The sequence below is a fragment of the Lissotriton vulgaris genome, chromosome 1_1 (genome assembly GCF_964263255.1).
Source record: "Lissotriton vulgaris chromosome 1_1, aLisVul1.2, whole genome shotgun sequence".
Taxonomy (NCBI): domain Eukaryota; kingdom Metazoa; phylum Chordata; class Amphibia; order Caudata; family Salamandridae; genus Lissotriton; species Lissotriton vulgaris.
Window position 1 is genome coordinate 854,590,910 of NC_141685.1, and position 24,660 is coordinate 854,615,569.

Genomic DNA, 24,660 nt, shown 5'->3' on the forward strand with positions numbered 1-24,660 from the left:
AGAGCGTCGGGCTCAATGACGAGCCCTGAGGCACTTGGCAACGTATAGGAGTCTCCCTGGAAATGAAGTCACCCTCCGCCACCTGGAAAGAGCGGTTATGAAGATAGGATTTTAGCCACGACAGGGCCGGCCCTGAAATACCAAGGTCACTGAGCCGCTGAGCCAAGATACTGTGGTTGACGGTGTTGAATGCCGCGCTGAGGTCCAGAAGGATCACTGCCACTGATCCTCCTGCATCAATGATCTTCCTAGCCTCCTCGACAACCGCCACCATCGCTGTTTCCGTACCTTGGCCCAGGCGGAATCCTGTCTGTGACGGTTTTAGCAATTCGTTAATTTCCAGGTAGTTTGATAGTTGGCTGTTGATAAACTTTTCAGCTATCTTGCTAACGCATGGGAGAAGGGAAATTGGCCTGAAGTTGGCCAAATTACTGGGGTCGAGATTGGGTTTTTTGATTAAGGCATTGACTACCGCCTTCTTCCAGCTTGGTGGAACCGATTCGCTTTCTTTAGAGGAGTTTATCAGATTCACCATTGGTGCGAGAATGGTAGGAGCAACTTGTTTAAGGTGTCTGACTGGTGCTGGATCATGCGGGGCCCCTTTTTTTTTTTGAGGGATTGAAGGATGGGCCTTAGGGTTTCCTCACAGATGGGAGAGAACATATCAAGTTCTGTGTTCGGGTTCTGGGTTTGCCATGAGTGGGTAAGTGGGGGGTCCTCAGGAGGAAGGGGGGGGAGAAGTTGGAGGATGTTTCGTATTTTTTTATCAAAAAACGTGGCTAACTCATTGCAGTGGTTGTCCGAGAAATTAAATGAGCAGGATGGTTCTGGGGTTTTTAAATGTTTGTTCCAGAATTTGGAACGTTTCTTTGGACGAGCAGGATGCCTTACTAATTTTATCATTAAAGAAGGCTGTTTTTGAGGGCTTTTTTGTAGTTGAGAATAGCCCGTTTATATTCACTTTTGCTGTTGCGATCGAAATCTTTCCTCCATACTCTTTCCGCTCTCTTGCAGTTTTTCTTTAGGAGGCGGACCTCGTGTGAAAACCACGGGGAGGTGGCTTTTTTCCTGGGTTTTAGATACAGTTTTTTGGGCAGAACGGTATCAAGGGAGTTTTCAATCCAGAACGTGAACTGCGCGTCCGCAGAATGAGGGTTACTTTCAAGCTGTGGCCTGGTATGCTCTAGGGCATGTTTCCATTTATCAAGGTCAAATTTGGGCCAAGAGCGAGAGAGTCTGCCCGGTGCTTGGTTAGGAGGAGAGGAGGTCTGGATCCGCCAGCTCAAAGGGATAAGCCGGTGGTCGGTCCAGGGCACTGGGATAGGTGTTCCCACCATGAGGTCGGGAAAATTGCAAAATATAGGATCAAGCAAGTGCCCAAGATTATGCGTGGGAAGATTGTTTTGTAAGTGAAGTTGGTGGGCTGCAAGGTCTAGGATCAGATCAGTGGCAGTGTCATCATTGCTATTGTCAAAATGGACATTGAGATCTCCTAGAATTAGGAAGTTGGGCAGGGTGCTAGCCAAGGCCACGGAGCATTCCAAGAGTGAATTGTGGAACTGTCCCATTGCTCCTGGTGGACGGTAGATGAGAACTCCTGAAAGGGAGTTACAGGGGGAGATTTGGATAGTGACGTGCGTGTTTTCACAATCCGTCATTGGGCTGTCGATAAATTTACAAGAGAAGGATTCTTTAAAGATGACGGCTATTCCTCCTCCCCTACCCTACGGACGGTTCAGATGTTGTATAAGGAAGCCTTGGGGCAGTGCCTGCACGATGTCGGCGTCTGAGTCTGGGGCAAGCCATGTTTCTGTGAGAAACAGGATCTCTAGATGGTGCTCCTGAATGAGTAGATGCATTTCGTGGGCGTGTTTGGGCAGTGACCTGCAGTTAATCAGAGCCATATTTATGATCGTCTGAGGGTTATGCTCGTTTATAGAGGGGGTGAGTTTGAATGGAAAGTGGGGACAATTAGTACGATGGGATTCGGCTCTAAGTGATTGAGAGCATAGGTGTAAGAGAGGCTGATTGAGATGGTGTAAGGATTCTCTGGAGTATTTAAGCCTCGACTGCTCGCTAGTGCCTGGCTCCTGGCTCGGTCTGGCGCGGACGGGTGCAGACGGGCTTACCTCTGGTGCACCTCCGGCGCGCCAACGACGTGCCCGCTGCGCTCGTCCGCTGCGCTGCCGAAAAAAGCACATGATTTATAATTGCGGATGAGAAAGATAGGGGCGTGGCCTCAATGAACGCCGGAATGGCGGCAGCGCTGAACTCCGCTGCACAGCCTGACCTGGTGAGCCTAATGCCCAGAATCAAAGTGCCAGGAGGGGGGGTGGGGAGGATAATAACACAAGAAATACGTGACTCTCAAAGTTTTAAAAGTTCCAAAACACACACACTCCCTGCTTCCGCCTGAGGAGAACTCACATGCATCAACCGGCGCTTGTATTCAGCGCCTTATGTATGCTCGGTGGTGGGCGAGGCCTAAATAGAGGGCACGGCCTCAAGAAGGGGGCGTGGCCTCAATGAACGCCGGAATGGCGGCCGCGCTGAACTCCGCTGCACAGCCTGACCAGGTGAGCTTAATGGCCAGAATCAAAGTGCCAGGAGGGGAGGTGGGGAGGATAATAACACAAGAAATACGTGACTCTCAAAGTTTTAAAAGTTCCAAAACACACACACTCCCGGCTTCCGCCTCAGGAGAACTCACATGCATCAACCGGCGCTTGTATTCAGCGCCTTATGTATGCTCGGCGGTGGGCGTGGCCTAAATGGGGGCGTGGCCTCGAGAAGGGGGCGTGGCCTCAATGAATGCCGGAATGGCGGCAGCGCTGAACTCCGCTGCACAGCCTGACCAGGTGAGCCTAATGCCCAGAATCAAAGTGCCAGGAGGGGGGGTGGGGAGGATAATAACACAAGAAATACGTGACTCTCAAAGTTTAAAAATAAAACATCATGGTGGATCAGTGGATCCAGGCAAATGTAAAAACAAAAATTGGTTCAAAACTGTATCTGCAGAGGAGTGTAGGACAATGTATGTGTGTGTGCAAGAGAGAATATATTATAGTCTTTGTTAATATATCTACATCTGTACAAGAATGTAAGAGGCTGTATGTGTGACTGAGTGTATGCCTTAGTATGGAATTGTGTCTATATCGGCATGTATGTTTCTAAGAGCATATATTCACACTTGCATGTCTGTCTATGTGATTATGTGTTGGTTGTGTATGTGATGGAAAACATTATATATATGTCAGTGTCTAAGGTTCTATTGTTGTAAGGTTGTCTCGGTGTGTGGATGACTAAAGAATTATAAGATTGTGTGGTTTTGAGCATTACTCTGTATATCTCTACAGTGAGCATAAATGTAAGTCTCTTTGTCTGCAGAGAGTGTGTGTGGGTGAGTAAGTGTGTTGTGTATAATTATTTATGTGCATGTGTCATTAGCATTCAGTATGTGAGGTTAAGTAATTGTGTGTGTGACTCTGTTGTGCACTGTGTGGGTGCTACTCTGTGTGAGGGGGTGATTCTATCTGATTGTATGTATGTATGTATGTATGTATAGGCATTTATATAGCGCACTACTTACCCGGAGGGTCCCAAGGCACTTCGACCGCTGCGAAACCCTTCCTGGCTTCCCTGAGAGATGGTCCCTTAATGGGTATCTCCAGGGTGAGACCAGGCATCCCCGGCGGTCTGGTGGGGCCGTTAGTGAAGATGAGGCAAGCTAGTGCCCAGAGTTGCCGAGTGTGATCGCTGATCAGAGTGGGCACCGAGGCGAGAGAATTATCGAGTCCGCTGACCCTGGTCCAGAAACCTGCCGCGCCGGGAATCGAACCCTGGTCCCGGGCCGTCCTCTGCTCTCGGGTCCGCCGCCTCTAATCAGTGAGCCACACTACTTCACAATACTTGTGTAGTTGAGTATGTGTCTGTGAGGTTGTGTACATGTGTCTCTGTGTACATTAGTACATGGAATTATGTGTCTGTGGGTTTAATTGTGTGCATAGGATATACAGTGCATATATCTTTGTATATAGAGATTGTTTTCATCTCCTAAAGGAGGGGTTAAGTGTATTATGTCCTATGCGATTTATATTTCGGTGGACAGGCTATCTGTCATCTTTGTTATTAAGTAATCCATCTAACTAGATCTAAATCAGCCCTATGTATGCATGTGAATCAGTATGTGTGTGTCTGTATATGAGCATGACAGCTTACATAAGTGTGAGTGACTGTATCTATATAATTGTGAAGCTGGGTCTCACTGTGTGGGGGATGCTTGAACAGTTGTGTGGGTGAGTATGTATGTGTGTGATTGTCTGAGTGTGTATATGTGTGTGTACATGTTGTGTATATGCATGTGTTTTTGTATGTTCATTTTTTAAAAAGTGTATATTTGTGGAACTACTGCCAATGGCTAGGGGGTAACACTGAGCAACACGAAGATTCCGCAAATCCACACAATCAAAAAATTAGTTCATCATTAGGTTCAACTACACAGCACCCACAAACGATCCAGTGGGTTATGGTACCTCTACCCTACCCCTTTCTACTTTTTAAAAATTTTCACTATAGAGAAGGGGACCAAATTGAAAGATGGTGGCTACAACTTGCTTTTCAAGTTATAGACAGCCAATCACAATGCAAGGTGTAGCTTGCACATTTGCGGATCCATTGGCAAGAATCCGCAAACGATCCACAGTTTGAAATATATCTTTTTACGCCTTTAATTTCTCCCACACTACTGAATGGATATATTTCAAAAGACAAAATCCCTATTTCTGGGCCAAGATTTAGCTTTCTGCCAAATGTCGTGAAAATCTGGTCAGCTGTTTGGGTTGTAGCGGTGTCTAAACAATGGGGAGACATATCATTTGAAACTTTCTAGTTTCTAACAGAGATAATGGTCATCATTAGCCCACCTGATAATCTTCCTCTTCCTCGATCATACCCCAGTCTAATAATAGTTACAAAACCCTCACTTTAGTGTTCTCCCTGAACCATGTTTCTTCCAAAAGCACAATTTGATGATTCACATAACCACTTTTGTTAGGAGTGTAAAGCAGTGTATGATACAACTTACCAATGAGTGATTTCAGGAGAACTCCATGATCTATACTTTGTTCCCTTACTTCCGCAAATCATGAGACACTTGATGGCTCATGAAGGGGGCCAAGCGATTCAAAGATTCCCTTCCTAAGCCACAGCCTGCACAGTGGGGAGACATATAATTTGAAATAACAATCCTTAAGTTATTATGATGACACTGGTGTACATTTCTGGACACCTGGTTGAAACTTAGGTAGCCTATATTAGTTCCTGAATGGGATATTTCTGACTAGAAGTTAGGCCTTCTTGGTGATTCAACACTGGCAACACCTTTTATCTCTTTACTAACAAATCTTCTATAGATACTTATGCTTCAGTTGCTATCCACAGAACTAGACCTAAAAGTCCTGCCTTAGCCCTGCACACAATACTGGCTATTAGGGAGGACACAACGTCCACCCTTTTTAGCTCTCGACCCCCTTTGCCCTGCGTGTGCAAGGTCTGCAGATACTGTTTCTTGGAGTATGGGTATCTGCTGAAGCTATGGAGTAGTTTTAATCTATTCAACTAACATAATGTTTATTGCTTTCTTCCCCTTACGGTCTATATAAAAAAAAATAGACTGGCCCAAGGGATGAGGGGTACCAATTTCAGAAAGGGATGAAATGGCGGAGCCCCTTATCTCCCCCTGAGAAATGTAGTTCACCCTAGAAGTGGGAAATATTGTCTTACGCTTTTCTTTGATCGAACCGATGGATTTAGGTTGGACCTTCTCCTTGGCACCACCCTCACCCACCATAGAACAATGTTTGCTATTTTTGCTTAAGGCATATCAGTATTATTACATAAAGGGCTTTTCCCTTGGTGGGGTTTAGTTGATAAATGAGGTTGTCCTCCTCCAGGGACAATTTCCCTTGAAGTACTTTTCCTGGTTAAGGGAAGACCTCTGGCTGGCCTATGTATCTTTTACCCTTTTATACTTTTTAAAACTATTTATATGTTTTCCCCGTCTGTTAGGTGGGAGAATCCTATAATTTAGGGTGGATTTCCTATAGCCATTTAAAAAAAACTTTTTTAATTGACATAGGCTGTCTGAAGATATAAATAGTATAATGAGGTGTACTAGGGACAATCTCTAAACCCTTAGAATTCTCTGGATATGAGGGTTGCTTGAATATTTGAGTTCTGGATTCCCTGACTTTCAAAATGAACAGAAGCTGTGATTTCCTCTGCTGCCTTGTAAGTAAATGCAAAAAGAACTATTGATGGACAGAACGTGGAACAATTTTATACGATCATCCCAGTACAGAGATCTGGGCCTAAATCCATCGGTTATTGCTCACCATGCCATTCCAGTTTATACCCAGCCATATGCAAATCAGTCTTGGCCCTTCACCCAATGGGAATAGTCCATCCTGGACTGCCAGGCCAGGTCCTCCCTGGACTGGAAACAAGCATCCTAGGATCGGTTTTGGGGTTTCACCCCTCATCAGCCAGGATAGCTTGCCTCCAGTGGCTTGGCAGTTCGGGCTGGACCGTTCCCATGAGGCACAGGGTCAAGACTGGTTTGCATATAGCTGGGTCTGAACTGAGGTGGCGAAGTGAGCTATAGAACTATGATGGATTCAACCTAGATCTGTGACTGGGGGTGAGTGTCTGAAAAGTTTCAGTGCTCCGTCCATCATTTCCTTTTGTTTGCTTTGCCTAGTAAGTGAAGGCAGACACATGTTCACTTTCTGAGGTTCTAACTTGACTTCCTTCATATAGTTAGTTTGCAACAACTGGTCAGAGTTCATCATGACCAAAGTCTCCAGAATCCATTGCAGGGTCTTCTGCCTCAATCGGACTACATCCAATAGCGGTGAAGAGGGAGAAGGATTGATATCCACAGAATTTTCAGAGGAAACTTGGGTACTGATCAATGGCTCCTCCAGTCCGTGATTGGAGGGAAGAATCTGGGTTAGGTAGATTTACTGAAGGGGCCAAAGATGGTGTGTTAATATAATGAGCTGACCCGATACACCTACTAACTACACATCTTGAGGTCGTACAGTGCAACTGGACAGCATAACGAGATGAAAAGGCTCTCTCATAAACACTCAGGAATGCTTTGATCTATCATGTCTCAGGAAAGGCCAACGGACTGCACACTCTACTGATCATAAAGATATCCCTGAAAAAAGTACAGTCTCAATCAGAATGGAAATTTCAGACTACCAAATAAAACTCTATAATTGCTGTTTCACCTATTTTGGCACAATTCACACCAAATGAGCCCGGGTCTGAGAAAAGTGAAAATATAGACCAAGCGTATCTTCAGGACCCTAGTTAGCTCCTCCTCTACAAAATACATTTAAAAAGAAGAGCCTTTTAATCTAAAGGTAAACGTCCCAGCCATAAATAGCAGAATGAAATGGTCTCTGGAGTATTAGGAGATAAAAAATACCTGCAGATGGTGATTGGAACTAGCAAGCCACAGCCCTAGTAAACAACACTGGTAGAGATTACTAGAAATTACCAGCACATGAAAGGACCAGCAGGAAGAGACCTTTGAATCAAGTATCACACCACCAGCCACCACAGTTGATCATTAATTTACTAACCAGATACAGCAATTATGATATACGCTTCTTTCAGGAGACCTGGGCCATAGAAGGTATGCTGATGGATAATTTTTTGTCCCTCCACACACCAGCAACCAAAAGTTCTAAAAAGGGAGGCCGAAGGGAGGATTAGTTACATGTATCTTATTTATTACCCTAGCCGCCTCATCCATCATTACATGGGAGCTTGGAAAGAACCTCCACCAAATAATATTTGAAAATGGCAAAGTCCTTATCAATATTCATAATGAGTACAACCCCCTGATCAAACTCAACAATCACACCAGATCCAACCAAATAGTTTCAAACACAATTCACAGAGGAGAAAGGTGCAACCCATCAACAATGCCTTAATTAACTTCAAGGTATGGCACTAAGTAAATCATATGAAGGTCCTACATAGGATCAGAAGCAATCGCCATTGGCTGCCCATTTCTCTGACCCTCCTGGGAGTCCGGGAGCTGCAAACTGAGCTTCAGACAGCCTCCAGAGACCTATTTTTCAAAGCAAGCCAGATATATTGAGATTGGAATTTACTGCGAAGAGCAACACCCTTCAAGATTAACATACTAGTTTCAGCCTTTGGAGAGACCCAAAATCTCTGTTATGGATGAGCAAAGAACACATTCAAATTCAAATGGAGCAATCACTCTATTCCCTTTGCACTCCTCTCATGCATTTATAGCGGTCTATTACCCAAAGCCACTGTTCTCTGAATGTGGATAGTTACAAAAAAGCCTTGGATTAAATAGACTTCTTTCTGTATACCCAGAACCACATCATCTCCCTACTGACATACACCCGATCTGGATAAAGGAACTTTCAATACCATGTATTGCTAAATGGAAGTGTCTCCTTTATTTGCTTTAGCGGGTGCCTTAGTTTTTAAGATTGTATAATGTTGACTGCTTTCAACACCCTCCCTTGCATCAAAGGAAAGGTGCTTAAGAGGTGAACTTGGGAGTAACGGGTAAGGACAGAAAGAGAAATCTGAAAACCACATTAAGCAGTAAATAACGGTTAGGATGGGTAATCTGGGTAGCAGAGTTCCCAGCCTCCCTTATTTCACAAGGTACCAGTGGTTCTGGTAGAAGAGATTATTTTGGCTTCATAGTGAGTAGCACAGTTTGCTGGAGGGCAGACTCAGCAGTTGTCTGGTTGTCTCGAGCAACAAGCCAAGGGTGTAAAAGTGCCTTGGTTGCAGTGTGACCATCAACGGGCCAAGGTCTTTAGACTTGCTTGAGAGTATATGAAGTAAATGCAGTGGGCAGGGCACACACCCATGTTTGCCCTTTTACCAGGACCTCTGTTGTACACTAATTGTCAGCATCATTCAACATTACTGGCTCAGCTAACATTAGGACATCATTTACGATATTGTGCTCCCTGTTACTGATTCTCTCTGTCTTCTCTGTATTATATTTAGAACAGTAGTACATTTTATTGAAACTCTGTCTCTGTTAACACCCTTTTAGATGAAAGGTGACCCTAAGGACTCCTTCTGTGAACTCAATCTCCTCTTGACAGTGACTGACCTGTTCACAGCAGGCACAGAGACCACTGCTTCAACTCTACGCTTTGGGCTGCTGTACATGATTCTTTACCCAGACATTCAAAGTAAGTGTCAACTTTGTTTTTTAATACTGATGGTTTAGAAGGATTAAATTATCTCATAGCTTATTAGGGATCCATCTCTCCTCTTGCAAAATAATTTATAGGTTTATATCAAAACGTATTTACCAAAGATCTCACTGCATCGACTTGCGATTAGTCGACCCTCTAAATTGCCTCCCTCATGAACTATATTCAAGTGAGGCTACTGGCTATCAAACCCCATTAACTCACAATGGGAACTTACGCTATTTGCCCAATAATTTCATTTTATATACATAGTTATTAAAACTATTACAAAACTATCTAATTCATGTAAAACATGTAAGACATCTGTTTATGTGAATATCTTCACTCTAGTCCTATGACCTGATAAAGCCTTGGTCCCAGCAACAGGTACCAACGTTATATAGTCACAAAAGGGTTCTACACTAGGTTTATATTCCTCGAGACCTTGAAGTTGCAATACCACTGATTTAATCAGTAATTATTGAAAAATACTTTGTAAATCTTTTATACATTTAACAAATCTAACTAGCAGCTAGAATGTTTCCCCTGTCATGACACTGTTAATCACATTTATCAACACTTAACTCTGGTTGTATTGCAGTATATTGACAACTACAATATCAAATGACAATAATATCATTTCAAACATATCCTCTAAAAAAAATATGGAGTTGACATACTTCAATCAATCAATCAATCAGGGATTCTTTTAAGCCTTCTACTCACCTGTGAGGTTCTCAAGGTACTGGGGATAGCTCTGGTCAGTTGAAGAGCCAGGTGTTGAGGATCTTCCTGAAGATGTGCAGGGTAGCGGCGCGTCTGTTGTTAATCGGGAGCTCGTACAAGGTCTTGGCCGAAATGTAGGAAAATGTTCTGGCTCCCGTTCTTGCTCTGCGGATGCATAGGAGTTCAGCGAAGGTGAGGAGGCCATTCGGAGGTTCATCTTACGTACGTGGAAGGAGATTCTGTCGGTGAGATATTGGGGTCGGTTGTTGTGGACGTATTTGTAGGTGTGGGTGAATATCTTGAAAGTTACTCGCTTCTCAACAGGGATCCAGTGGAGGTTCCGAAGGTGTTGGGTGATGTGTTCGTGTTGAGGGATGCAGAGGACGACTCTGGCTGCGGTGTTCTGGATGGTCTGGAGTTTGTCGACCAGAGACTTGTTGATCCTGGCGTAGATTACATTTCTGTAGTCCAGTCTACTGGTTATGGGTGCGTGGGTGATGGTCTTCCTTGATTCAGGAGGATTCATTTGATGAAGGGGACGGCGTTGACCTGTCAGGTAATGGAGAGGGAGGAGTCAAGTACGATACTGAGGTACCCGGTGTGGCCTGTGGGGGGGATTGCAGCTCCCCCAGGATGCAATATCCTTCAGTCCTTACTAGAAGTGGAGTCTGGTGGTGAAGAGGCCTTGGTGTGGGAAAGGATGAGCTTGGTGTCATCAGCCTAGGTTACTATGCTGAGTCCTTGCTGTCATAGGATGGCGGCGAGGTGCGCAATGTAGATTTTGAAACGCGTGGGGCTGAGTGACGATCCTTGGGGTACTCCACAGTTGATTTCCATGGGTTCGGAGAGTAAGGGTGGTAGTCTGATCCTTTGGTTTCTGCCAGTGAGGAAGGAGCAGAGCCAATTGAAGGTGGTTCCCTGCATGCTGGGGTTGTGGAGTCTGGTGGTGAGTGTGTGGTGGGAGACAGTGTCAAAGGCTGCAGAGAGGTCGAGTAGGATCAGGTCTGCGGTGTGTCCTTGGTCGTGGAGGGTGCAGATGTTGTCTGTGTGCTGCTGTTCCAGATTGGGAGGGGGCATGGATGGAGTTTTCTTCGACGAATTTTATTAGCTGGATGTTGGATGTTGACAGTCTTCTTAGTGACCTAGGGTGCCTGCATAGACTCTTTGCCAGCGTACAGATAACTCTTGCTTTACCTGCCTGGGAGCCCTTGATGAGCCGCCGGCACTGCTGCCTTCACCGCTGCTCCATCGCTGCCTGCCACCTCCCCCCGCCGCAGCCTCTCTCTACCTGTGCTGCCGCAGTGTGGGGGAGTGTGTGACTACAACTCCCAGCGGCCTCCGCAACCGGAAGTCGCGTTGAGGCGGAGCACGCTAGGAGGCACTTAAAAACGGCCTTCACCTGCTGAGGAGCGGTGCCTGCATAGACTCTTTGCCAGCGTACAGATAACTCTTGCTTAACCTGCCTGGGAGCCCTTGATGAGCCGCCGGCACTGCTGCCTTCACCGCTGCTCCATCGCTGCCTGCCACCTCCCCCCGCCGCAGCCTCTCTCTACCTGTGCTGCCGCAGTGTGGGGGAGTATGTGACTACAACTCCCAGCGGCCTCCGCGACCGGAAGTCGCGTTGAGGCGGAACGCGCCAGGAGGCGCTTAAAAACGGCCTTCACCTCCCGCGTCGCGGGAGCGTGCGGGGCCGCACCGGGCTAAGCCCGGGCAAAGGACGGGCCCTCTGTGGCCCTCAGGGGACCGAAGAGGACGGGACGGGCTACCACCCTGATATCTCCTGCCGCATACAACATCTAAGGTGAACTCTGTTTATTTCACAGTATAGTTGATAATCAAGGCGTAACTTAGTATATATTACAGACTATTCCAAGTAAAAGTATGTCTAAAGCTAGAAAAACCCCTGTGGCCACGAGATCTACGACTAGAACTAAAAATGTCTCCAACACGCCACTACCATCTTTAACTGCTATCGATCTCATGATCCAGAAAACGATTGGCGTAGTGGCGGATGCCATACAAGATACTGAGAGACGCCTTTCAGTAACTCCAGATTTGTGCTTTCCTGATCTTTCATTGCACACTACCAATAACATTAATACCATGGACAACACATTGAATTCCCAAGAGTCCATACGAATGCTATCGTTTACGGGGCTCCCAAGCTCTCAAATTAGAGACAACACACCATCAGATCTGTTTACACCTTCTATAGGTAACAGCAGAGATAGTAGTTCCATGCTGACCAGCAATCATGGCGATAATATATGTTTTCCGCCCACAGCCTCTCTAGTCCCAGGGGATGTACCCGTGGGGGGTTTATCGCCTATAACACAACTTGCCCCTGGGAAAAGGTATGTTACTTCAAATGTAAATCAGCGCCGTGGGAAAAAATGCAAAGCAAAATCTTTAACGAGGAAAATGTATCGCCCAATAGCCAAACAGAAACACTCAGTCAAGGATATCTGGTCAAACTTCAGACTGGCTAAACTTGCCATAAAAACAGAAATCCCGGCCTTACCACCATCCAGTCAAGGTCTAGATCCACTTTTAAGCGAAAAGCGGGCTGTGCACACAAATACGGTAATACACCAGACAAGCCAGTCAGACCAGTTACCGACAACGAATAAATCCCTCCTGAGTGAAATAGAAACTCTAGTTAGGTCTCTCTTGTTGCCTATCAGCGAGAGAGTCATCAACATTGAGAAGGCATTAGGGAAATTTGAGAGGGCCCAAAACGATGCATCTTCCAGTTTGCTAAAAATACTGAAAGCACAAAAATCGACTTCCACTTTCGTACCGGCAAACAGCTCTCTTAATTCAATTAGCACCAAAAATGCGAGGGCCAAGAAAGTTATACAAAATGCTGCCACCAAACAACCTTTGCTCAATTGCCAGGGTGACATAGCCCCTACTAAATTAGTAACAAATCCACACGTAGATGACAATACATCACTGATAGTGGCTACAATCCCGCGCAGTGTCCCAATCTTGCCCGTAATTGAAAATGATTAAAACAAATGGGCCGCTGAGGGTTCCCCTGCTGAACCTGTTAAAGTGGACACAGAGCCACTGCGCCATACCAAAACCCCAAACTTGATCACAACTACAAACACAGTAGGGGACAAATTGTTAAAATCTGCGGCAGCTAAAAGACCCCTTCACATAAACCTCCCTCCTGAATCCAGCCCATACACCATTTTTTTGATTGGTGTACCCAAACTAGTTGGGGAGAGGTCAGAGACCGAAGTGGAACTAAAAAATAAGGTGAGCCACTGGCTGACCGCACACAGACGGATTCCCCATCATATAAACGGTCACATTTACCACGTGAGAAGGGTAGACTGGGTGGGCACCAGATTTAAATCGACTGAGGGTGACTGTATTGTGGTTAATTTTGGGGATAGTCGCGCGGCTAGTTTCATTAGCAGCTGGAAGGGTGGCTTGACAAATAGCCTGATCCGTACGATGGATCTAAGCTATTTTTACCCTTCTAATCTTTCTGGCCAAAATAAAGCACAACCCTAGTCGATCCATGGACAGGGGGGGATGCTTGAGCCATCAGTCCACTATCAACCAAGGGTATCTCCAGGTCATCACAACGGATCTTACACACCAAAGGCAGGAACCACTATGGGAGAGTAGGCCTAAAAACTATCTCTCAACATTTCATGAGAGAAGGGAGTTTTTACCCCATACACATCAACGAGATTACTCATACCCATATAATTTAAATATGCAATATGGGGTTCCCATCTCAAATAGATTTGATGCCTTTTATGCTCAAGATTACCTGGATGAGATTGACTGACTAACAGTACTCTCGCCCCTTCCTGCCCATTCTGACTCTTCCCTATGGGTAGCACCACCCAATATAATAAAAAGCGCTAATCTAGCAAGTGCACCAGCTCCCACACAAGAGTTAGACATAACCTGTATAGCAGAGCCTCTAGTACACTGTCTTGAGAGCACGCTTTTACAAAACGGGTTTATTTCATCACATCCTACCACCCAAGTTTACAGCCCTGCCGTCATCGAGGTCAATCACCCGCTTCCTATCAGCGAAGCGCATGCAGATGTAGTGATAGACCGAGGTAATCAAGTTCCATCTTCGCCCTCAAACATGGCACAGGAATTAGGATCAGGCTATGTAGCACCTAGCATTATAAAATGTCTTTCTTGGAATATACCTGGGTGGCATATATAAGGAACTACACTGTACTGTGTTTTCAAGAAACGTGGCTGGAAGAAAAAAGCTTTCACATTGAGGGCTTCCAGAGCTTTTTTTCACCAGCAGCCCCGTCAAACAGTGGCAGATCAAAGGGGGGCCTGGTAACATACATTAGCCTTGCACTTATCTGCCAGGTCACCAATAGACAACCTGAAAATAGAAACATTCAAGCTTTGGAGCTTAGGAGGGGTAAAAGGGCACTCACCCTGGTCAACTTCTATAACGCAGTAACTCCACAAGGGGAGTGCAACATCCTTTAGTTACACAACTTTCTAAAAGCCAAAGCGGTGAGTTTGCCCCGAAATACATTAATTGCTGGGGACTTTAATGCGCATCCATGTGGCAACCCAGAAGTGACATCCATCGGCTCCCTAGGTTGCAATAACAGGTCAGGTTTTCATTTTGATCACTCAATGCGTGGCACACATGTCAATAACTTAATTGATGATATGAACCTAACTGACGGTGGATTCTCACATTTTTGATGTTCCCACTTATAAAGGCTCTAGTCATGGTTCCTACATAGATCATATTTTACTTTCCATTGACCTTGCAAATCTAGCCTCTGACTTTAAAATTCAAACAAGTATTCACAGCGACCACAATCTCCATTGTAGTGGGAGCAGGTATTTTTGAGCAGCGGAAGACGCGCAAAGGCTGTGGGTCTCTAAAGTCGATAAATGGAAATCGCCGACTGAAATGGTCAATGGTGAACAGTGACATTCTGTATAGCTCAATTAACACCAGTTGCGGCCAAGAACTTGGACTTTGTATTTCTCCAACTACATCGCCTGAAACGACCTTAACCGCTTTTTTTGTTGTGGTACAAAGAGTTGGTCAAATGTTAACTATACCAGTGAAGGGTCAGTCTGATTGCCACCCAAGATAGTTCGACCAAGCTTGTTCCAAGGCCGAACGAAACCTTAAAAAGGCTATAAAGACTAAACCAAGGGAGTCTGCCTGCATTAAAACCTTGCGAGCTAAATATAAGGCAACTCTGGCATCTCGGAAAAGAGAAGTAAAAGCACGCACCTGGGAGTCTCTGCTCGACCCTACAACCTTGGGTAACAGCTCAAAGTTTTGGAACATTATTAATAAACCACTGTTTGATGATCCTAATAACTGAGTGCTTGGCCTATTTAAATCCAACATCCACCTATGGGCTCCTGTCCTTACTGCAGTAATTAATGCAGGAGCATTAACTGGGTGCCCAAAGTCTTGGGGGTCTTCAACCATAGTATCTGTATTTAAGAAGGGCGATCGAAACAGTGCAGTATGGTATAGGCCTATTTTCCTTATTAACTCAGTTGCCAAGGTAGTGGGGGGTATAATTTTAAATAGGCTGGTAGCATGGGCAAATGACAATAATGTAATGTCGCCAAATCAATACGGGTTCAGACCAGGTCACTCAACGGTATCCCAGTGTCTGAATCTGTATTTAATTAATGGCAAATATACTATGGCCAGAAAAGGGACTGTCCACATGGCCTTTATGGACTTTTCGTCCGCCTTTGATTGCGTTGACAGAGGCAGGCTTTGGGATGTCCTGTTAAAAATGGGGGTCGAGCAAAACTTGATTAATTTTCTGGCCGACCTTCACTCGGACACAAGAGCAAATGTCCACTACACCCAAGACATGAAAGTAACTAGGGATATTAGGATAAATTGGGGGGTTAGGCAAGGGTGTATTTTAGCCCCGTTTCTTTTTAATCTTTATATCAATGAATTAGAGGATCATCTTTTAAAAACAGGCACAGACTACCCATATATAGGAAGGAAGGGCGTGCCCATCCTGCTATACGCGGACGATGCCGTCCTAATTTCTAGAACCGCAATTGGCCTCCAAACCTTGTTAGACTCCTTTTTTGTATTTATGAACACTCGAGGCCTGAGTATCAATAATTCGAAATCATTTGTTATGAAGACAGGATTAGGCTCTAGAAAGTTATACTCCTTTTCAGTAAATGGTTAAAAAATACCGACAACTAAGACCTTTTCGTACCTTGTTGTTCTTTTTGACTACCAACTAACGTGGGCACCTGCGGTACGAAAGAAGAAGGGTGAGGTGGTGCGTGCAGGCAAATGCAGAGATAATAGATTTCGCAAGGAAAATGGGAAATAGCCCGGTGGCTGCTCTGTTGAAACTATACCAAGCTAAAAGCACTGCTGTCGCGTGTTACGGGAGTGAAATATGGGGTTTTGTTCCCCTAGGCGATCTTGAGGTTACCGAAAATAACTTCCTAAAACAAGTATTAAGGGTGCCAAGGGGAACGGCAAATTTCTCCGTTCACAAAGAATTAGGCATGCCCTATTTAAGCGACAGAATAGCTGCTAATCCCTTGCTGTGCTGGCTAAATTGCTGGCTGAATACAGACATACCCCTCACCAAAAACATCTTACATGAAGCATTATCGTGGGAAGGGAGGTATAAGATCCCCTGGATAAAATATGTTAGAAGATGTCTTCTTGAAATAGGACGGCTGGATCTCTTCCTAGCCCCGGAGTCAATAACTAAACTAGATGTAACCTATGTGAAGAACACCTTTATGTCATCTAGGTACCTAGCTAGGGAGGAGACAGAGCTTAAGAAAGACAGTGTGAGGAAGCATGTTTTGACAAAAACCTGTCTACAAATGGAACCCTATTTATCTTGGCCCATGTCTGGTTATGAACGTTTCTTGTTGACAAGGTTTCGTTTGGATTTGTTTCACCTACTGCTAGCTGTACCAAGTGGGGCCCACAGAGGTCAAGTGCTGCCAGCTTGCGGCTGCGACAGTAAGTCTCCGCAAGACCTGGCACACTTTTTATTCATTTGCTCTTATTATACAGTACCCCGTAAATTGTTTTTAAAACCTCTTCTTAAACAGCTGAATTTTGCACAAATCAGACCAGCACTTTATTACCTTCAAATGCTAAACTGTGACTGTACCATGTTTGTATGTAGCTTTTTAAAATCAGCACTCAAGTTTAGAAAAAGTATGGAAGGTTAATTAATTATGCTACTGATAGTTATATCTTTTTATCTAATCGTATATTTATATTTTTAACTAGATACTCTGCTTGTGTCCTTCCCTTTCTGGAAATGTCTTTTTTACAATGTTATCTGTGTCAAATGTTTATGATTTGAAATGTACTTTTATGATTGTTAAATGCAAACAATCGAATAAAGATATTTGACTTGACTTGACTAGTGACCTTGGCCGTGAAGGGGAGGCGGGAGATGGGTCAGAGGTTCTTGAGGTCCTTGGGGTCTGCTGAGGGCTTCTTTAGTAGGGGCCTGACTTCTGCACATTTCTAGTTGTCGGGAAAGATGCCAGTTTCAAAGGTGACTTTGATGGTGCTGCTCTGTGGAAGATGTGCTGGGGCAGGGGTAAGTAGGGGCTCCTAATTGGATGCTTTTCATTGTCACGATGGTGTCTTTGGTGGTGACATGGGTCCAGGCGGAGATGGTAGGCTGGCTGGCATTAAGGAGGAGGTAGTGGTTTCGTAGTCAGGCGTCTAGTCATTGAAGTTGTCATAGAGGACATTGATTTTGTGATGAACGTAGAAGCCCAGATTGTTGCAGAGGTCTTGGGATGGACTGATGTCCGTTGTTTTGCTGGGGTGTTTGTTGAATTCCTGGATGATGCTGAAGATTTCCTTAAGGTTGCTGGAGTTGGAGGATCTTGTCCTGGATGAAGGTCCTTTTGATGGATTTGATGCGTAGGTGGTATTCTCTCATGGCGTTCTTGTAGGTGGTGCAGTCTTCCACAGATTTGCTGTTTCTCTAGTAATTCTCAAGACATCTGCAGGTGTGTCTGGCTTCTTGGAGGTCAGTGATGAACCAGGTGGCCTTTCTGGGGTGCTGTCTATCGGGGTTAGGTAGGGAAGCAAGCTTGTCTGCGCAATTGGAGATCCATCAGTAGGGTTCATTGGCTGCGCGGTTGGTGTCGATCGAGGTGGTGTTGGGCATAAAGTTGAGGGTGAAGTTGAGCTGCCCATTGTGACCTTGCTCCATTTTCTTTTTGGAGGGCAGGATGCAGGTTAGGGTGGCATGGGTTTGTTGACAAGGAAGTGTACACAGTGGTGGCCGTTGCTTTTGGGTTGCGAATTGTGGCTTTAGCGGATGTTGTTGCCACCTGCGAAGATTTGGTCATGGGTGAGCCCTGCCTTGTGGGTATTTGTGGTGACAAGCTGTTTCAGTTCGATTACTGTGAGGTTGTCCAGGAGGGTGGCAGAATTGGGGTCACTGGGTTTGTCGAGATGGAAGTTCAGGTCTCCAATGAGTATGTAGTCCGTGGAGGTGATGTCGTGGGTTGTGATGAGGTCAGCGATGGAATGGTAAATGAAATGTTAACTCCAGGGGGTATGTAAGTGAGGGTGCTGCAAAGCGAGGTCCTCGGGCTGGTCTGGATCTGGAAGTGAAGGTGTTTGGAGGTGGTAGAGGAGTCGCTCGTGATGGAGGTGGAGAGTCAGAGGGAGCAATGTCGGGGGCAGAGGAGGCGTTGGATCAGTTTTCTGTTTAGAAGGCAATGTCTGGTGAGAGGGTGTGGAGGAGGTCCCAGCTTTCTATGGCGTGTCTGTGCAGGAAGCACACAAGGAGGATGCACTGTAGGGCTTCAGTGGTGGTGGTGTTTGACATGGGGCAGAGACCGTAGAGTTGCAGAGGGTAATGAAGGTCTGGCGGCAGTGATGGCAGGAGAACTGGCTGTGGGTGGTGTTTGGCGTGGACAGCTGGCAGCTGTTGTTCCTCCCAAGGTTGAGTGTGAGGAGGGCAGCTGAGCTTTAGTGGAGTGTGGTTGGAGATCCAGGGTCGCAGCGATGACCTTTTGCGCACCCACATACTTTGTACATCAAATACAAAAATATTGTGTAAAAAATATTGTGGGACACAATACTGTCCCAAAAACTAGGAGTCAGGATTCTGATTGATATATATATACTTGTACCCTCTCAGCGACGGGCTTTCAATCCTCAGCCATCGACCAGAAAGAACACGGAAGACCCAGAGTGCAGGTGATTTTTTTTATTTCCCAGTACACCACGCCATCATAACGCTTCGGCCTTCATGCATTAACAACAGTACCATTTGATTGGTTACAAAATAATTAATGGGAGTGTCCAACATAATTATTACGCAGCAACTTGCAATTGCAAAAGGGAAAGACAAGTTATTTCGTGAAAGTATATATATATATATATATATTTCGGCACTTGTACCCTCTCAGCGACGGGCTTTCAATCCTCAGCCATCGACCAGAAAGAACACGGAAGACCCAGAGTGCAGGTGAGTTTTTTTATTTCGCAGTACACCACGCCAGCATAACGCTACGGCCTTCGCAGAGGCCTTGGTCACATGACGCACCGAGAGAGTTGCGTGAATTTAAAGTGCTCGTGCATTAACAACAGTACCATTTGATTGGTTACAAAATAATTAGTGGGAGTGTCCAACATAATTATTACGCAGCAACTTGCCAATTGCAAAAGGGAAAGACAAGTTATTTCGTGAAAGTGCCTATGATTGCAATACATGTTTAAATACATTAACCTCTTCAATGCTAATGACAAGGGTAACTCGTCATGCACTGCCCATTCATTTCAATGGAAATCTCATTATATGGACCTAACTCCAATAGCGTCCAAGTGGTTAATATCCGATAATTCTCAAAAATTTAGATATGAGGAAATTCTGGGTATTCCTAAAATACCTATCAAATTTCATATATTTACAACATGTGCAACTCTACAACCGCGATCTAATCGGTTGAATGGATTTTTTTGATAACTGCATTAATACAATTATATCCAATAGTCCATAATGCACAACCAGGAAATCCTCAAACTTTTTAAAAAATATATACACAGCATTTCATATATATACAACTATATACAATCGAAATCTTGTGCACTACTACCTATGATCGATAAATGCTATTCTGTAGTAGTAGGTTAATCGGATAGAAAAAGGCTTGATCTAGTATGTACCTCATATTCTCCCATACTGCCTGCTTACCATAGCTGCTATTAACTTACAAATGCTGTTGTTTACAAGTGCAGTTTGAAACAAGTGTGATTAAAAACACAGTTCTTACTGATATTATCATAGTATATACAGTTAAACACACCTACTGAGGATCTTATAACAAATAATTGCATTGTACTTGATTTGTATAACCTAGTATTTCCTTTCTTGTATAGTTACATTTAATCAACAACAAACACCAATGTTAATTTGACAGTAACCATATATGTCAGCCAGCGACAAAATAAGTGGAGAGATGGTGTTATTGAACATTAATATGTAGGTGACCCTATAGGCATGTGTAAAAATCCTCCGTGGAGTTGAGACCATTAGGACTTTTACTGTCCATCTCCAGGATGTGTCTGGTCTCAAGGGCCCTTAAGATCCCATCTCGATTGCCACCTCTCCTAAGAGGACCTACAGAGTCAATAGCATAATATCTAAGGAGCCCACTGTTGTGAAACTCCTTGAAATGCCTCGCAACAGGGTATGTGGCGTCATTTGTGTTAATGGCCCTAATGTGTTGGAGCACCCTTTTGTGGACCTGCAATTTGGTACTACCAATATATTGCAGGCCACATGGGCACTCCAGCACATACACCACATACTCAGATTTGCAAGTTAACTGCTTGTTGATTTTACGAGGCACTGTCGAGAATGCTGTCAGGAACTCGGTCTTATTGAGCCCCTGAGAACATGCTTTGCAGCTTGAACATTTCCTAAACCCTCGACTGGTTGCCGGCCAGTTTTTGGGTGGAATCACCTCAGGACTAGATTTGACTAGTGCATCCTGTCATGAATATGCCTTCCTATAGGTGATTGCGGGTCTGTTAGGCATACGTTCTCCAATGACTGGATCCAATTTAATCAGATTCCAGTGTTGATTAATAATCTTTCTCAGTGCCCCGTGCTGACTATTATAGGTCCAAATGAGTCTAACTGGCTGTTCACTACGGGCAACTGTGGTTCTCTGAGCTTTCTTGTGGGTCAGTGCATCATTGCGAGACAGGGCATTGGCTTTTCTGATGGCTGTATCAATCAGATTCTCTCGATAGCCCCTTGCCAGAAACCTTTGTTTACTAGCAGCTTGTGCTGCTCTACAATGGGAGTCCGTACTGCAGACCCGCCGGATTCGAAGCATTTCCCCATAGGGAATGCTTCGAATTAAATGCGGGGGATGATGACTATCAGCATGCAATATAGTATTGCCTGCAGTAGGCTTCCTATAAAGCTTGGTTTCTAGTCTGCCCTGACTGATCTCCAGGGTAACATCAAGAAAGTGTGCTTCCTCCTGACTGATATGAGATGTGAAGGACAGATTGAATGAATTAATATTCAAAACATCAATGAAATTGACAGCCTCTTCATATGTCCCGCGCCAAATCATTAAAATATCATCGATGTATCTCTACCATCGGATGATATGGCGAGTGCAGATATCTCGATGAATACCATTGAGGACCTGTCTCTCCCAGTACCCCATATGCAGACAGGCGTAACTTGGAGAGAAGCAGGCCCCCATGGCAACCCCTCTGACCTGCTGATAATACTGATTTAGGAACATGAAGTAATTGTGATGTAAACAAAAACTAATCATGGTAAGCAACATCTTATTATGCTCGGCTAGTTCTATTGGCCGCTTGCCCAAAAAGAACTCAACAGCCCTTAACCCATCTGCATGCACTATGCTTGTGTATAAAGATGACACATCCAGGGTGATCAGCCAATAATCATTACTCCATTGCAGTTCATTCAATTTCCTCATCAGATCACTAGAGTCTTGAATGTATGACGTAAGTGCCAACACATGCTCTTGGAGGAACAAGTCAATGTAAGTAGTGGCTTTCTCCAACAAACCCCCGCACGCCGAAATGATGGGTCTACCTGGCGGCTTGATCGCATTTTTGTGCACTTTTGGAATTAAGTACAACACAGGGGTTATGGGATGATCATTTTTTAGGCATTTCAACTCATCCATACTAATGAGTCCGCTGGATCGCCATCCCATCAGGAGAGAATGAAAGTCTGTTTGCGCTTTCCTGAGTGAATTTACATCACAGTGTCTATAGCAGTTCGGGTCATTTAACTGGAGGTAAGCCTCCTCCAGGTATAATGCTCTGGGCCAGAGTACGATGTTGCCCCCCTTGTCAGATTGCCTGACTATCATGTTGCCATCCGTTTTTATTTTTTTGACTAGCTTTTGATATTCATTGCTGCCATGATGTTTGCCGTAGTTAGATTTCAAAGTCTTCACATGTAATGCCTTCACTTGTTTTACAACAGCATCCTGAAAAATGTCTATGTTGTCTTATGGGGTAACAGGAGTGAATGTCGATCGTGGCTTGAGATTGCTTAAGCCACCGGTTTGGGTATTCAGTTCTCTCTGAGTGTTCTGAGAATTTGGAGCCTCCGCTCGCAAAACTGCCAGATCCTGCATCAGAGGGATATCATTCACCACCAATCCCTGAGTAGCAGGTTCAGCCACCGACCTTCTGCCAATATTACGAGATTTGCTGTTGGCAAAATGTTTTTTGAGCTTCAATTTCCATGTAAATTTTAAAAGATCTATTCTTGTATTCACGTAATTAAAACTGCTAGGGGGGCTGTACGACAAACCTTTTGACAAGATGCTTATTTCTAAGTCAGAGAAAGTTGTATTTGTCAAATTTATAACAGATAAACCATAGTCCAGTGTTTGTGACAAATTGCTTATTTGTTTCGTGTTGGTTACTTCTTCTTGTTGGAATTCCACCGCCTGTAATTTCTTTTCTTGGGCTTTTCGTTTTAAGTGGCTTTTTCTCCGCTCCCGTCGTTTTGCGTTTGGGGTCTTGCTGGCGCTGGAATTCTTGGGCGCAGAGTTTCGCGCCTGTCCTGTCGGATACATTCCAGTTCCTGCTCCATGGTTAGTCGTGTAAACCCCAATTGGTCTGAAAATCTACCAGCTTCTGTTTCAGACCCGCTATCCATGTTGGAGCTTAGGTCTGTGAGGCTTGAGCCCTCAGGCGAGTTGGAGCGTACCTGAGCTGTACCACGAGCCGTGTTTTGTCCCGCTCGTGAGTTTTGCATTTTAGAGGCTTTGATTGCATCGTACTTGTGGGCAAATGTGAAGATTCTGCCTTCATTATAGTCAGTTTTATCATGCTGGAACTTGAATGCCTTGCGTTTTCTAATAACATCCTCCTCTTTCTGCACTCGTTGTTCCATTATTTCACGATGTTTCTTGCATTCCAGTGTGATATCTGCATTGTCCGCACACAGGCTCGCTATTTCTGCCTCAAGTACATCGATTTCTTCTTGTATTTTCAACCTGTCGCTTTCCGCGTAGCGCACCAACATGGTTACCAAGCGGCGAGATGAATCTAAGCTCCATTCAGCCCAATCTTTGAGCATTGTCGGGTCCATGTATTCGTAGCTTGGAGCTAACATAACCCTCAGCCCACGCGGTATCCGGTTTACTTCTAGATACCAGCTGAGAGAACGATGCTCCCACCATTTAGACTGTTCCCGCTTTAGTAACTTTTCCAATGCTTTAAATTTCTCACGGAGGTTTGACCCACCAGTAACACACGAGTCCTCAGAGGTGGTAACTGCCGGCCCCCCCGGGCCGGGGAGTCGTCAAAAGCTTCAAGAGCGGCAACCTCTCTCCCTTTGCGTGCGCTGGCCACCATGGTGTATACTGAATTTCAACTAATGTCGTACTCACTCAGTACGGGGGTGCTGCCTTAATCGCTGCCCGTCCTCCGACTGAGCACAACTCCTCCACCGGAACAGTTCTTTTGGTTCGCCATTGAGATGCGGATGCCGAAAGTTGAGACAGCCGTCCCAAACACGCACCCGTCGAAAACAACCGCAAACGACTCTCCCAGACGTCCAGGGGCTTGAGCAGTAACTCCCCAACGGGAGAAAGTAACGACTTCCGGGTTACCGGAGGCCACGGTTTCCTGCTGCTCGGCCACTTGCGGAGGAGGGGTCTTCCAAACACCGGAGAAACACTCAACCGGTTCGAAATGTTTCCGCACTTGTACCCTCTCAGCGACGGGCTTTCAATCCTCAGCCATCGACCAGAAAGAACACGGAAGACCCAGAGTGCAGGTGAGTTTATTTATTTCCCAGTACACCACGCCAGCATAACGTTTCGGCCTTCGCAGAGGCCTTGGTCACATGACGCACCGAGAGAGTTGCGTGAATTTAAAGTGCTCGTGCATTAACAACAGTACCATTTGATTGGTTACAAAATAATTAGTGGGAGTGTCCATCATAATTATTACACAGCAACTTGCAATTGCAAAAGGGAAAGACAAGTTATTTCGTGAAAGTGCCTATTATTGCAATACATGTTTAAATACATTAAAATCCGATAATTCTCAAAAATTTAGATATGAGAAATTCTGGGTATTCCTAAAATACCTATCAAATTTCATATATTTACA

The 24,660-nt window shown here is 44.9% G+C and overlaps 1 protein-coding gene across 1 annotated transcript in view; it reads left to right on the forward strand.

The window, feature by feature from the left end:
- The window catches only part of LOC147748023 (cytochrome P450 2D15-like), a 704,421-nt gene that overhangs the window by 482,271 nt on the left and 197,490 nt on the right, over window positions 1-24,660 (forward strand). Inside the window, exon 6 of the mRNA XM_086957942.1 lies at window positions 9,128-9,269. Within this exon, the coding sequence (XP_086814068.1) occupies window positions 9,128-9,269 (142 nt within the window). The remainder of the gene's footprint in view (window positions 1-9,127; window positions 9,270-24,660) is intronic.